This window comes from Stylophora pistillata, chromosome 11, assembly GCF_964205215.1.
Source record: "Stylophora pistillata chromosome 11, jaStyPist1.2, whole genome shotgun sequence".
NCBI classification, from domain to species: domain Eukaryota; kingdom Metazoa; phylum Cnidaria; class Anthozoa; order Scleractinia; family Pocilloporidae; genus Stylophora; species Stylophora pistillata.
In genome coordinates this window covers 16,693,500-16,707,921 of record NC_142529.1, presented here as the reverse complement: position 1 = coordinate 16,707,921, position 14,422 = coordinate 16,693,500, and the positions used below count along the sequence as shown (strand labels likewise).

The 14,422-nt window shown below is 37.6% G+C and overlaps 1 protein-coding gene across 1 annotated transcript; it reads right to left on the bottom strand.

Moving 5' to 3' along the window:
* Nucleotides 1-289: 289 nt before the first annotated feature.
* On the bottom strand, nucleotides 290-12,105 carry LOC111342553 (neo-calmodulin). Its single transcript, XM_088738303.1, has 5 exons — nucleotides 11,994-12,105; nucleotides 8,114-8,141; nucleotides 6,240-6,383; nucleotides 1,584-1,826; nucleotides 290-1,209 (listed from the first exon to the last, which is right to left on the bottom strand). The coding sequence occupies exons 1-5, from the start codon at nucleotides 11,994-11,996 to the stop codon at nucleotides 1,172-1,174; spliced, it is 456 nt and encodes a 151-aa protein (XP_088594429.1). The 5' UTR covers nucleotides 11,997-12,105; the 3' UTR covers nucleotides 290-1,171.
* Between the last annotated feature and the right edge of the window lie 2,317 nt (nucleotides 12,106-14,422).

Below are 14,422 nucleotides of genomic sequence, written 5' to 3'. Positions count from 1 at the left end.
GGCGACAAGGGCTCTGCTTTAAAACGGGGGCCATTAGTGCGAAACCTATGATATGAAAATGATATTTTATCCTTATGCGCATAAAACTCTTTTTTTATACAAATTATGAGGGTTCTCTTCATTGTGAAAGTGAAGGGTTTTGGAATTCCAAGGGGGCCTTTTATTTTTTTAGGTTGTGTGAAAAAGGAGGAAGTTTTCTTTCTTTCAAACTTGATTTTTTATCATTATTATTATTATTATTTTATAGTGTGGATTGGTATAAACTGGAATGACACAGTCAGAGAAATAGTGATTTTAATACAAATTGTTTTTATTTTAAAAAACGTTAAATGAAAAACGGCTAAATATGAAATCAAATATATTATTAACGTATTTTTTTATCTCTCAGAATTCATATTTTGTTTCGTGAGTTAATATTTACAGAGGTGAGTTTGTTGTGATTTATCTAGTATTAACTAGAATGTGTTTTTCAGGTTAACTTATTAGAGATATAAGAGACATATGCTTGATGTTTATTGTAAATAATAGTTCTAATTGATTTGAAGGCACTTCTTTCAAGGCAAAGCTGTCCAATTGCATAAATTTGATTTGCAGTACCTTTATTTCATTTTAGAAAAAGTATGCTCAAGCTTTATCTTCGCTCTTGATAAGACCATGTAAAAAATTTACTATTCATCACCTCAAGAGAGGTGCACTAATTAAAAGTAAAACGTAATTTTTTGAAGGTTGTGTTTAATTGCTTTTTAAGAATTCACCTACCTCGCCGCCATTTTGATAACAACTCACTAACTAGGTCACTATGACGTCACACACCATGGCTGTTACCGTCACGGTGTGCCATGTCTCTGCTGTGGCGTCCGTAGGCAAAGTTTTAATATTTATAAGGACAATCTACGAAAGTGTACTTTTTGCAAATGAAACGCGTATCTGTAAAAGATGAAACGCTCATGCTCACAGGAACAAAAGAGGGTTGGAACTATCTTATATGAATTAGAATTTCTTTCCGCAAATGAAGTTTATAAAGTGATATAGTAATTGCTGGATGACGTCGGGTTGGCTTGTTCCAGTTGTTATGGCAGCTCGAGGGTGGACTTTCAGCAGACGTACTCAGTGTGATGCTGTTGTTTCAGTACCTTTTAACTTCTTAGGGTTTAACCACAAGGAGCTGATTTTATGTCTCACCGTGTGGTTCAAGAAGGGCAAGAAATTCTGTAGAAATCAATGTCAAGTATTTCTTAGTAACTCTTTCCTTTATTCTTTTTCATCTTAACACTTAGACATATTCCCCGTACTGTACTCTAAGCATCCCCTTTTGTACTGACAAGGAGAACGTGTTTAACTATCAAAGCTTTCTAGGTTGGCTCTAATCGAGTATAGCATTGTTATACAGTACAGTTGTTTATTATGAAAGTACGCCGTACTGTTTATCGGTCGCTCAATAAGTAAGTCATTTGATCGGTCGCTCAGTCACTAAATGTGAATGATTCTTTGCATTGGTCACCTAGTCAGGCTACGGTACAGGCGGCCAGCTAGCTGTTTATTGCAAATTATAGACATAAAGCGACTCGTTTTTCTCAACTCACCTTGGTAGGTTACTCTTTTATCTTCATCCAGTTTGGCACTGACGATCATCTCATGAAGTTCCTCTCTTGGGATTCTTTTGTCCATATTGAGTAATATGTAGCGCAACTCCGCTGATTCAATGTATCCCTTATTGTCGGCGTCGAAGACTCGAAACGCTAGCATCATGTCCGCCTCTCGCTCGTCGGGTTTCTTTTGATCTTCCATAAGTTTTACGAACTCTGGAAAGTCGATCACACCGTTTCCTTTTTTTAAAAAACAGAAATCGTTAATTATTCTGTTCCGTAGAAACATGATTTTTTTATATATTTGTTTTTTTCGCAGCATTCGGCATCTAAAAAGTTTTGTTTCAAGTAAAAACTTAAAAAAAAAAGGTTTGCGTGTTTTTTTTTTTTTTTTTTCTTTGCATCATTTTAATTTGCTGCCGTCGAATGCATTAAACGAGTGATCTCAGCTTCAGAGATAAATGTTACTTACTGTCAATCTTTTGAATTGCTTTAAACCATATTAGACTGCTTCGTGGCTCAAATTTTCAAGCTTTCTTGTGTTCTGGCTTAGTTTGATCAAATCCCAGTCGTTTTATGCCCATAACATGTTATTTTTCGTAGGCGTGACACGGGTGTGCAAATATCACACGCCCCCAGTCATCCTTTTACGTAAGAATTTCAAAAGCGTATCTCTCACTTTGTCAAATACTAACGTCACGTTCTTAGAAATAGAGACTTGACGACAATGAGAACTTAGCCAAACAAAAGATGTAAGGAACAAAACAAATCTAATAAGCAAAACAAAAGGCAGCACGGGCGTTTAAAACTTGTTTTATTTCTTAGGCGCCTATACAAAACGAAAACGTGAAATCTTCAACTTCTACGTCCTCTTAGCAAGGAAGTCTCGACAGCTCATGTTTTTTACTTTGGACTCAACGCTACATTCACATGTTGTGTAGAAGGGTAAACGTCGCACCGTCAGAAACGGTAGATGCATCGAGCTACCGGCGTAGTTCTTTGGGGAAAAGAGAAGTCGTTTTATTGACAACGTTTTCCCACACGACGCTGTAGTGACATCTTAAACTACCTGTATATCTTTCAATAAATAGAAAATTCTTTGCAGCGTTCAACTTTTATTTCGATCGTGATCAAAAACTACATTTCGCACTTCTCTGTCCCACATACAGTTATACATTATGTTTACATATTGTATGCTTCGCAGAAAATTGTCTCATTCCGCTTCCTTATAATTTTCAACGTAAACTTAAAAGGCAGAGCTTCCAAGGCAGTAGTATATCAAGTAAGCTTGTTCTTATGCATCAAAAAAACCGAAAAAAAAAAAAGATATATTTAGCGACTGACTGTACTTGTCTTAAAAATTTCACCGGTATGATTTTTGAAGTTATTTACTCATAGCTTCTTTACATGCTCAGTCCACCGAAACGAATCCATACTTATCGGAGCTCATTGTAAGCATACGTTTGTGGTTTGAGGAAGAGGCAAACAGAATAACTGAGAATAATTTAAGTTTCGGATACAAAGGGCTAAAAGTACCCGATCAGAAGTTCAATTTTCACCGTTGTAACCTCAGTATCTACTTGTAAAAGTTTTATTGTTATTCGGAGCTAAGGAAAGAGATTGACAAGACAATTTTTTATGAGTTAAAAAAAAAAAATCAACAAAGAGTCAATGTGTGAACGGAGAGATTATACTCTTGTTTGTGAATGAATAAATAAAAGTACCCGATGGGAATATTTAAGAAACGCGCACGTTAAAAAATAGCTTTATCAAAGTGAAAATGCCAATTTTTTTCATTACGACAATGATTACTTAAAGAAAACTGTTTAAAAATACGGTAATTTAAGGCCAGGGAACGGACACGATGTACTAAAATATGGGATGACTACGACTTTAAACTAGCTGATTTTTATCCGTATCGATATTGAACTTAAATTTCATTCTCTTTGTTTATTTGTTTCGATATTATTTTTCCTCGCACAAATTACAGCCGATGATAGCAAAAAATACGTGTGCTTGTCTTGGGAATGATCGCACCCGAGACCATGTAGTCAGTATTAAGTAATACAGAATAAGAATAAATTATTTAAGGCACAGTTATTAATTGTGAATTACCTTCAGAACGATAAACGAAAGTATCGAATGGTGTAGTTAAAGAGGGTATTATATCGATATCTTGTCCAAAGATAAGATTAACACAGTTAAAGATTCACGTGTTTAAGTATGTAATTGTACATTGCTGCTCAAAGCCTTTTTCGCTCTGACGATCAAGGGCTAACGTTCGAGGCGTCCACTTGAGAAAGTCTTTACGGTGGGCAATTTATATTACCATCTAAGTTGATAATACCAAAGTTTCTTTGTAATACCCCCTCACCGACGCAACACCCCACTTTCTTTAGACATTAACCTCCCTTCTTCAACCTGATCTCTAGATATCACTTTCAGTAATTCAAAGCTAACGACGAAAAGAACAGGCGATGCATTTTGGCCGAAAGGCAATTAACATTCCCATTGCACAACTTTTATGCAAAACATTAGAAATCCAAGCGGCAGATAAAACGCATGAGTTAATAATATTTTATCGCGTATGTTTTGGTCAGTTTTTATTATTTTTGATATCTAAATTTTGAGCAAATTCTTATTGCTTTTTAAGGTATGATGACGTTGCTCCTAGTACATACAATTATCCCAGAATTTTTCATAACACGCTTCATCGAAGTTCGAATTTTTTTTTCTCTAGCTTGTAGGAAGATACGGTTTACTATTTGCAAATGTTTATCACGTAGCTACTCAAACAAGAATCGGTGCGAAATGAAAGCACTGTATTTGATGAACAATTCAGATCTGAAATCGAAAAACGTGTCTCCCGAAAGCCAGATGTTGTCAAGGTTGTAACGGCACATGCGAATGGCGTGGGTTTTTAGTTAACACCTATACCAGTTTTTTCCGATATATTTAAAAGGCTGGTCGATTTCTGCCGTCTCTCAGATCGGTCTTCCATAAGCGCTGCCTCATTTGATAATAGTGATCACTGCTAATGTATATTTAACAAATAGAGAAGCCTTGAGCTGCTCTGTTTTGTTGTAGACCACGCAAGAATTGGCAAAAGCACGAAAGATGTGAAGAGAGAAACACGAGACAGCTTTAGCTCTGCTTCGATGACTTTAAATCCCTGCCAAAATTCAAGTCTAGTTTGAACATTCAAGTTTTATTTTCAATAGTCAAGTTTCATTTTCAACATTTAAGTCTGTCTTTAACATTTAAGTTTTAATTTCAACATTCGAGGTCTATTTTCAGCATGCAAGTTGTATTTTCAATTTTCAACTTTTTCTGTCAACATTAACATTCAAGTCTTCGCTTAACTTAATAAACAGTCCCGAGAGCAGAATTTTCCGAAGGTTTGAGAAACAGTGCCACTAAAGGTTAAAGGAAAATCGTCTTGGTACAGCTCATACCTAAAAAAAAACAAAAAAAAAACACAGGATACACGGCTCCAGATTGGACGTATCGTTTTCTTCACAAGTGAAAAATGAGATACGCGCCATTTAACTGGCTCTCAGCTTATTCGACAGTCTTGTGATGGAAATTTTTTCGCACCTTTTCAGGGTAAAAACTTCAGTATGTGTAAAGTAAACTTAAATAGCGTGTTTCCTCGAGTAAGCGCTCACGTTCGGCATTCGTTACGATAGTTGTAAACGTGTTTGTGTATATGTGTGTGTGTAAGTGTGTGTGTGTGTGTGTGTGTGTGTGTGTGTGTGTGTGTGTAAGTGTGTGTATGTGTGTCTGTGAGTACAAAAATAGCAATGTAGGTCTATACCACACAGGTCGATGGTTCTTTTGGTGCGAGCTGATTTGCTGGTTCCAAAGTGATTGACAAGTACTATTAACCCCCGCGCAGCCAAAGAGACGAAATGGCGCGTCAACAATTTAATTTCCGACCAATGTTTCAGTATATTGACAGATATAAACTGATTTTTTTTTTTTAGTTTCTGTGTGGTGTATAATAAAACAATCATTCACCAAAGTGTTGGTAAAAATGGCGGATGTTTATATCCACCTCTGTTCACCTTAACACGGCAAAAAAAAAAAAAAAAAAAAAAAACCGTCCGGGTTCACTGTTAATTTTCTGGAATGGCGTCGGACTGAGAAATTCAACACGAAACTAACGTTTTCCGATATCTGAAAACGTACGGAAAATTCACTGTCCACCCTCAGTAAAATACAAGAAAAACACGAAGTTCATCGCAAGTTCTCCAGCACCAGGAAAATACCAATGAATAGCCTGTTCTCCTGAACGTTTTTCTACAGTTTTCCAGTGCGCGCGAACGCTGCATTTTCCAAGCGTTTTCCCACAGAATTACGAACGGTGAATCCCATGAAAACATGGTGTTTGTCGATTGTTATTCTGCTCCACGAAAACCCTAGTGTATAGCTTGTTTCCCTCAACATTTTACTACAGTTTTCCCGAGCGTGAGATCGCTGCATTTTCCGTTTTCCGTGAATTCAACCTTCGTTTTCCGTAGGGTGAACGCTAGTTTGTTTGCCGTGCCACTTCGGTGAATAATTATTAAAAGCGTTTGCCTTTCGTCGGAGCTCCGACGAAGCTCCGATCATCCCTCTCTCTACCCTCTTATCTCCCTTAGAAACACTCACCGTCGTAATCAACTGAGTTGATCATGACTTGCAGCTCTTGATCAGTCGGATTAAAGCCTAAGGATCGCATAACTGAACCAAGTTCTCTTGTGGTGATGTAGCCATTGCTGTCGCGATCAAACAAGCAAAAGGCGTCTTTGTATTCTGAAAAAATATGATACAGCACTTTTTGAGATGCTCGCAATGGAAACAAACACCCATCATTTATTTCCAGTCTTCTTCCCAACTTCAGTCTCAGGGCGCTTTTCCCTTCAAAGAGAGGAAGAATCGCTGAGAAAAAGCCCTGGTCTCGGCCGGTCACTTGCGCATCCAACATAGGAAAAACCTGAGTGTAATAAATTAGGCTGTGGCGTTAATGCGAAGCGACCAAAAAAGCCACATGGGGAGTCCATGCCAGTCTGTCTTTATCTTTATTCCCAAAGGAATGCATATATTAGTACTGGAATGAATATTTAAGATCACCATGTGACCGGCCGATGCCACGGCCTTTTCCCGCCCGTCCTCTCTTTCAAGGGAAAAGCGCCCTGAGAACGAGGTTGTCTTCTTTAGCGAAGATGAAGTCCGCTTTTTGATTGAGCATCGTAGAGCCAAAAGTAAAGTAGTCACAACAGCCAATCAGAAAAAGGAAAATACCTTTAAGAGCTAACGAGAATTCAAAATTAGAACAACAAAAATGCCTAGGGCGCTGGAGAATACAGGCGTGATTGACCATGGAGTTATTTCGATATCCGAATGGTTGAATGACTGGTGCAAGTTTCCTGGACCAACTCGGAGTGAAGCAAAGGAAAACTAGTGCAGTCTCGAAGTACTTTCGATACTTATTTGAAAATTACTCCGATAGAATTGGTAATCAAATGCAAGAAAACAAAACAAACGATAATGTAGAATCCATGCTGTCATACTTAGTCCTAACATACGAGGACATGTTGTGACACAAAGCACGTAGTTGAACCAGCATGCGCTGAATGTTACGTAAATGGCCAAATCATTTGTTTTAGTAATAGTAGTGATCAAAGTTTAATGTCTTTACGTGGGGGCATAGTTACCCATCTTGCCCGAGCCAGAGGCTCATGTATGAAATGCAAGACAACAACCCACCCATCCCAACCCAGGGGAGGACATCCATCACACAGTAATCTCATGCGTGGGAAATTGACGTCTCCTACCCCTAACCCTTCAGGAGACGGGACCTCCATTTATTCGTCCCTATCCGAGAAGACTAGTATATCTAAACCGTTTCTTGATGTTATAGAAAGGCAGCATATTCTTCTCAATTATTTTAGGACCTTGAGTGTTGGTCCGGCCGGGGCTCGAACCCTCGATCTCCCGCACATCAGTCCAGCGCTTTATCCATTGAGCTAACCGGGAGGCGGTTAGAATAGTTGCATTAACCTTTTAACTAATCTCGCCCTACAATATCTTCCCTGAATCACACATTTAGATCACAAAAATAGAGGAAATGATCACCAACGAAAGAAGCCCTCAATTGTTAAACGAATTCTCCTTGTCAACACTTTAGGAATAGGTGGTTTGCAACCAATCTCTAGAGACACAGATAACAATAGTGAAAGGAACAAATGCTGGCGGACGAACAAAAGGAGCTAATGAAATATCTATTGTTTACGTCCACCAACATGGCGGCAATGACGTAACGTGCAAACCACCTATTGTGCGAGGAGCAGTATGGTGAATATTCATACTGATAGTGGGGTGTAAAGGGTTCAAATTCAGTGCAAAGGTCGGCATTAACTGAGCCATATCTATTCGACTGAGTTTGCACTCTCAGCAAGGTCTTGTATAAAATCTTCTGTTGACAAGGAGCCTTTCTAGCAGATTCGTATTTTCTTAAGAATGCTTTGGAATTTCAATCATACCTTGCACTTGCTCTTCGGATAGTTGTTCCTGCACGATGAAAATAGAACAAAAATTTTTCTTAACCCTGGCCACCTCTTGTATTGTATAGATTAGTGTCCTTAAAGAAGACGACAATTTGATCAATGATTAGGAAAGAGACAGGGGCGGAAACAGAAAACACTGGTACATCAAGAAAGGATGGCATACGGTATTTCGTGGACTGGACTGGACTGGACTAGTAAAACGCGCACTAGTAAAACGCAGACTAGTAAAACACGGACTAGTAAAACGCGGACTAGTAAAACGTGGACTTAACAACAACAACAACAACAACAAAAAACAATTTCATACGAAGGCAATCACAAGACTTGACGGCGAGCCAATTTAGTGAGTGACAATCCCTGTTTGACCTTTAAGCTACAAATGGGTTTGACATGCGCCAGATAAAAACGATTTTAAAAATGATTTTATAAGCAGCAGTTCAAAATCTAAAATATACTTTCGTCGTAAATTTCACGGGAGAAACGCAGGAATTCGATGAATCAAAGTCGCATTAAATCTCCTTGTGTCTAGGTAGAAAGAGTCTCATTGACTTCAGCTTTTCGGTAGAAGACGGAATAACCGATTTACACACGCCATTACAGAAAACAAACAAGCAGACTGACGACTCCAAAACACATATTTACTAGTCCGCGTTTTACTAGTCCGCGTTTTACTAGTCCGCGTTTTACTAGTCCGCGTTTTACTAGTCCGCGTTTTACTAGTCCGCGCTTTACTAGTCCGCGCTTTATTAGTCCACGTTTTACTAGTCCGCGCTTTACTAGTCCGCGTTTTACTAGTCCAGTCCAGTCCAGTCCAGTCTACTCAATACGATTTGCCGTTTGTCACACCAGTACTGCTGTTTCTCCAAAAGCGTATGCTTCTTTCCTCTTCAATTGACAGGTGTCACATCGTGACAGTTACTTTTCAAAAAAATGTTTCAAAATTTGTTCGGAAGCCTTTTAACTACCTTTACAAATAAAAATGTTTCGGCGAAAGCTTTTTCTTTAATTTGAATAACGTTTGTTTTCATTATAACTCACTCGCTATCAAATTGTTAAGTTCAAGGAGGATTTTCCCGTAATTAAACTCGTAATTGTAGCCCTAAATCATTCGGGTTCTTCAAATTAAAGAGGAAGCTTTCGCGGAAACATTTTTATTTGTAAAGGTAATTAAAGGCTTCCGAACAAATTTTGAAGCATTTTTTTGATAAATAACTGTCACGATGTGACACCTGTCAATTGAAGAGTAAAGAAGCATACACCAAACAGCAGTACTGGCGTGACAAACACACACGAGTTAAATGATCATGCGACGATTTTCTCGTAAAAAGAAAAACAGTTAGAGATCTTACGGAAAGTATATTTTTATTTCCAACGACGATTAATCTTCGAAGATTTACCTCTGTTCCGTTTTAAAATGTCGCGGAAAGTCAATTTGTAAGTGAATGCAAATATGTGTTTTCTGTAATGGCGTGTGTAAATCGGTTTTTCTTCCACCGAAAAGCTGAAGTCAACGAGACTCTTTCTACCTAGACACAAGGAGACTTAATACGACTTTTATTCATCAAAATCCTGCGTTTCTGCTGTGAAATTTGCGACGAAAGTGTATTTTAAGATTTTGAACTGCTGCTGAATAAAATTCGTTTCTTTGTTAGCCTAAACCTATAAAATCGTTTGTATCTGGCGCATGTCAAACCCATTTGTAGCTTAAAGGTCAAACAGGGATTGTCACTCACTAAATTGGCTCGCCATCAAGTGTTGTAATCGCCTTCGTATGAAATTGTTTCTGTTGTTGTTGTTGTTGTTGTTAAGTCCGCGTTTTACTAGTCTGCGTTTTACTAGTCCACGTTTTACTATTCAGCGTTTTACTAGTCCGCGTTTTACTAGTCCGCGTTTTACTAGTCCGCGTCTTACTAGTCCGCGTTTTATTAGTCCGCGTTTTACTAGTCCACGTATAACCAGTCATCGTTTTACTAGTCCACGCTTTATTTGTCCGCGTTTTACTTGTCCAGTCCAGTACAGTCCAGTCCTCAAAATACCATATACCCGAAAGGATGAGGTCGGAAGCAAGCGAAAAATATTATTAACCCCTAAAGAACACAACCTACAGTTTTAAAAAACGCAGGGGTATGAACGATTCTTCTTTCACCCTGTTGGAAAAGAGAAGATTTCAAACTCCACAAAAGTCACAGGCGTGGATCTAGGAAAAATTTTGACCAATTTACTGCAAAAAGAGCACCAAAGGCGCAAACTCCTGGAGGTGTCCGGGGGCATGCTCCCACGGGAAACTTTTTCAATTTTAACTACCTGAAGTGTCCTTTCCTGGCTTTTTGAGTCAGTCGGGCAGTATATTTGCTGCAACTTGCAGCTTAATTTTATTAAAAATATATGCATATCTATTTGTTTCTTTTATTATGAAAATTCTGACCGATTTCCGTAAAACGGTGGAAACCGGTACGGATCCGCGTCTGAGTCAACCACAACAAATTCACTTTTCTTCGGTTTAGAAGGTAGCTTGGCCAGTCTAATAATTTAAACATTCTCACAGAATTTAACAAAACAGATTTCAAAGAAAAAAAAATCACAAAAAGATTTAAAAAAAAACTACAAATTGATACGAGTGAATGAAGAAAATTATCAATTCAGAATTGTTCGACTTACCATGCCAAATATTGTAGAGATATATTCATAATGCAGAAAAAATTACTCATTCCGTACGAGATATTATTATTGCTGATTATCAGCGCTGCTGTAATTAATTTTTCTCGCATATTTTTTTAAAACCTCCACTAATTTGGTTGCCTGGGAAACGTGAAGTTTTCCTTAAATCAGCAATGACACAAGACACGCAAGGATATTTTTATCACTGGACGCTTTGGAAAGAGAGAGTGAATTCTCATGCGAGCCCAGCATGAAAAAAAAAACAAAAACAAGAACAAAATAGAAAGAAAAGAGTTCGCTTTAATATATAATGACGAGGGAAACCTAAATCCCATCAGTCATCTTTATTATTCAACTCATTTTTCCATTTTATTTCTCATGAGATGTAGACATCTCTCTTTGAAAGTAGCAATCCAGCAGCGAACAAAAAAATGCAGAAACAAATCGTGACAATTTGTTTTTTTTTCCTTTTACATTTTGTTATTAACTTACCACAAGCAAAGTTAATTTCCCCGAGGGGCTATTGATTTAAGGTAACTTTTCCAGAGAAAGTGAATTTTGAATTACTGGAATAATCCGTATGGCAATTCGCGAAATCATTAATTTTGATCAAAGAGGGAGAGGAGCACGCAATGTATACATTAAGATAGAACGGAAACAAATGGCCGAGCAGTCCATTAAAAAGGTAAGAGACCAGTTTTTGTATCTGTTTTACAACGATTTCGACTTTTTTAGGGATTAAAACATAATAAAAGAACCTGAAATCAATCCATGAAGCAAAAAGCTGTCAGTTTCGATAACAATCGGAAGAAACTGGTTGAGGTGAAATCGATGGCCTTGCGACAGTGTGTTCTTTTCTCTAAACGCTGAAACGGGAAATAACTAGAAGGAAAAAAAAAAAAAAAAGAAACGCCGACTACTAAGAGCATATTGACAGTTAGCTACGATTTTTATGAAAAAAATAAAGTTACAGGATATTACAATTCAATCTGTTTCCTTGGTTCATGCTTGGATTATAATGGTTTCTTTTTTCCTAAATAGCAAGGAAAATTAAATGAGAGGTTTGCTTATGGCGTTCGTTAACCGTGATACAAGTGCTGTCAGTACTTTAGTTTAAATCCATTTCAAAATAAATGCAATGGATTCAAGGCAAGCGAAATATTTCTCAAACTCCTGTATTTAAATTGAAAACACCCACCATTTATTCCAGATGTTTTTCCACACGAAAGATGCAACGAAGGACTGTGTAGCAGCTAGACTGAATTAGCAGAGACTAGACAATTGGTTTCGTGAGCTGCCTGATGGTCTTCCTGCATCAAAAGATATTTACATAGTAACTACATCTAGCCTTTTGCTACTGATTGGAGATTGACATCTCTATATCTAGGCCACTATCCATTTTTTTTTAAGCTTAAAAGTGGTCCCTCTTTATAACAAAAAAACTGTCATCTCATGCTCACAAACGATGCAATAAGAAAGAAGAAGTTTGAAAAGCATACTTTTTTTAGCATAATTTAAGAGTTTATTACGGCTTCTTTAAAGCAATACTCTCCGCGCGGTTTTTTCTGATCTTTTCTATTAGGGATTGAAGACTTGCAACTGAACGAAAAATCACTTAAGTTGCAACAAAAACATCAAAAATACTATTTGTTTGTTGAAGTTTTTTTGATTCGCATTTCTTACAGTTTTTAATTTTTTTTTTTTTCAATTTTTTCTTTTTTTATTAGAGGCCGTCTTTAGGCTAGATTGTTTTTGTTTACTTATTTCTTATTGCTGTATTGAAAATTAATTTTTTTTTTCATCATTTGCATTTTAAAATTGAGGTATAGGCTCTTACACGAAACTTTTCCCGCTTGTCCTTCCTCGCAGGTCTCTAATGTACATACGCACGCATACCACTACCGAAAGAGTAGCTAGACAGCCTCTACTTGGGCGAAGATCGTTTAGGAGTGAATCCTCTCTTTTTCTTTCACGGGTCCAATCAGTGTCTTCCCTTCTTTTTTATTGTTTTTTTTATTCAATCATGACAGATCAGATACCTTAAAGATGCAATAAGAAGGAAGAATTTTGAATAGCATACTTTTTTTTTTTCTAGGTTCACTTATTAGAGTCTTGCATTTTGTGCCCGTGAGGAAAGAGTGGGAGATGATGAAAAGGCAGAACAATCTCCTGACTGAATTGTGCGAGGGTTACATTTTTGACTCACACCCTGAATGGAAATTTTTGATTGTCCATAACATCTCCATGAGGGGACAACAGGAAATTATGTTTACAAAAGTAAAATTTCTGTATTTCTTTATAGGCTTCTACACTTGTCATTTTCTTCAAAAGTGTATTAAGTCGTATATTGTGAATAGTGTAAAGTTTGATCAGCTTGAATAAAATAAAGAATTTTTTTTTGTTTTAAATTTTCAGCACGAGCTCGAGATTGCATAGCCACTATAAATCCCTTAAAAATTTGCTTTGCTCTCAACATGTGGTTTGGTAGCTAGCTATAGGTTGGTATTGATGCCCACTAGTATCCCGGGGGCACGGGATCGAATTTCGACGAAGCCTTTTTCTGCCATTCCATCAATGGGAGCTTATTGGGAGTTTCTTAAGCTGGGGCTATCGTGCACTTAGCATATTTGCTTTATGCAACGATGAAAAAAAAAAAAAAAAAAAAGAAAAGATCGGAGCAGTTTTCACAGAGTGTCGTAGAACAAAAACCAAATAACGTCCATCATTCAGAACAAAGGTTTGCCTTATCATCAGCCAATGAGAAGTCAAAGTGAAAGAAAGCAGACTGCTTGAAGCGCGGGAAAACGCGGCGAATGACCAAGTCGAGATTGTTTTCAGTTTTCCATCTAATTGGTTGAGAGGACAGTGCAAGCTTTCTGGACCAATCACAGAGCGAAGTTCAGTAAAACTAAAATAATCCTTAATTACTTTTGACCCTCAATTGAAAATCGCTCAGAAAAATGTGCATATGAGCCACTTGTGTTATCTATATCTTGCCTGATAAATCACATGCGACTGATCATGACCTCCTTTTCGGGAACACAATGTTTAAACCAATTAATTTTCACAGAAATGAAAATAACGGCTTAAAATGTAGCACCACGCCGATTTTGGAGTTCACACTGTTTTCGCGACATACCAAATTAGAGGATTTTAATAGGGCGAATGTACTTTGCTCCTCATTTCGGTTCAATATCTAGGATAACCTTTGCCTATAAATCTTGCTAAGTATTTCGTCTTGTCACGAGTATTGGTCAAAGGAAAAATATGAGACCCCCATGAGGAAATAAAACGAATCCAACTCGGACTTTTCATTTTCTGGCAACGATGTTCCATCATCGAGCTTCAGAAAAACCCTGTGATAAGTTAGCTTTCAACATATTCTGTCTAGAAGTGACACATGTCTGCATACTACTTGGGCCGGATCATAATTTTTATAGCATTCGGAGGCAAAATCGAAAGGTTGTAAATAGGAAACCTCTCGGCGACATATACGCCATCTTCGCTCCACGCTTCTAATTTTTCCGTCCCCATTGGACTGAAAAACTGGGATGTTGTTTCAATGATAACTATGTTGCTGGAGGAGAGACATGCGTGCACCAATAATGTACGTGTTGGCTGTTTTTA

Coding starts and splice junctions, on each gene's coding strand:
- LOC111342553 (XM_088738303.1), bottom strand. Junction 6,384..8,113: donor ATCCGAAGAGCAAGTGCAAG/GTATGATTGAAA, acceptor ATATTTTTTCAG/AATACAAAGACGCCTTTTGC. Junction 1,827..6,239: donor CAACTCAGTTGATTACGACG/GTGAGTGTTTCT, acceptor TTTTAAAAAAAG/GAAACGGTGTGATCGACTTT.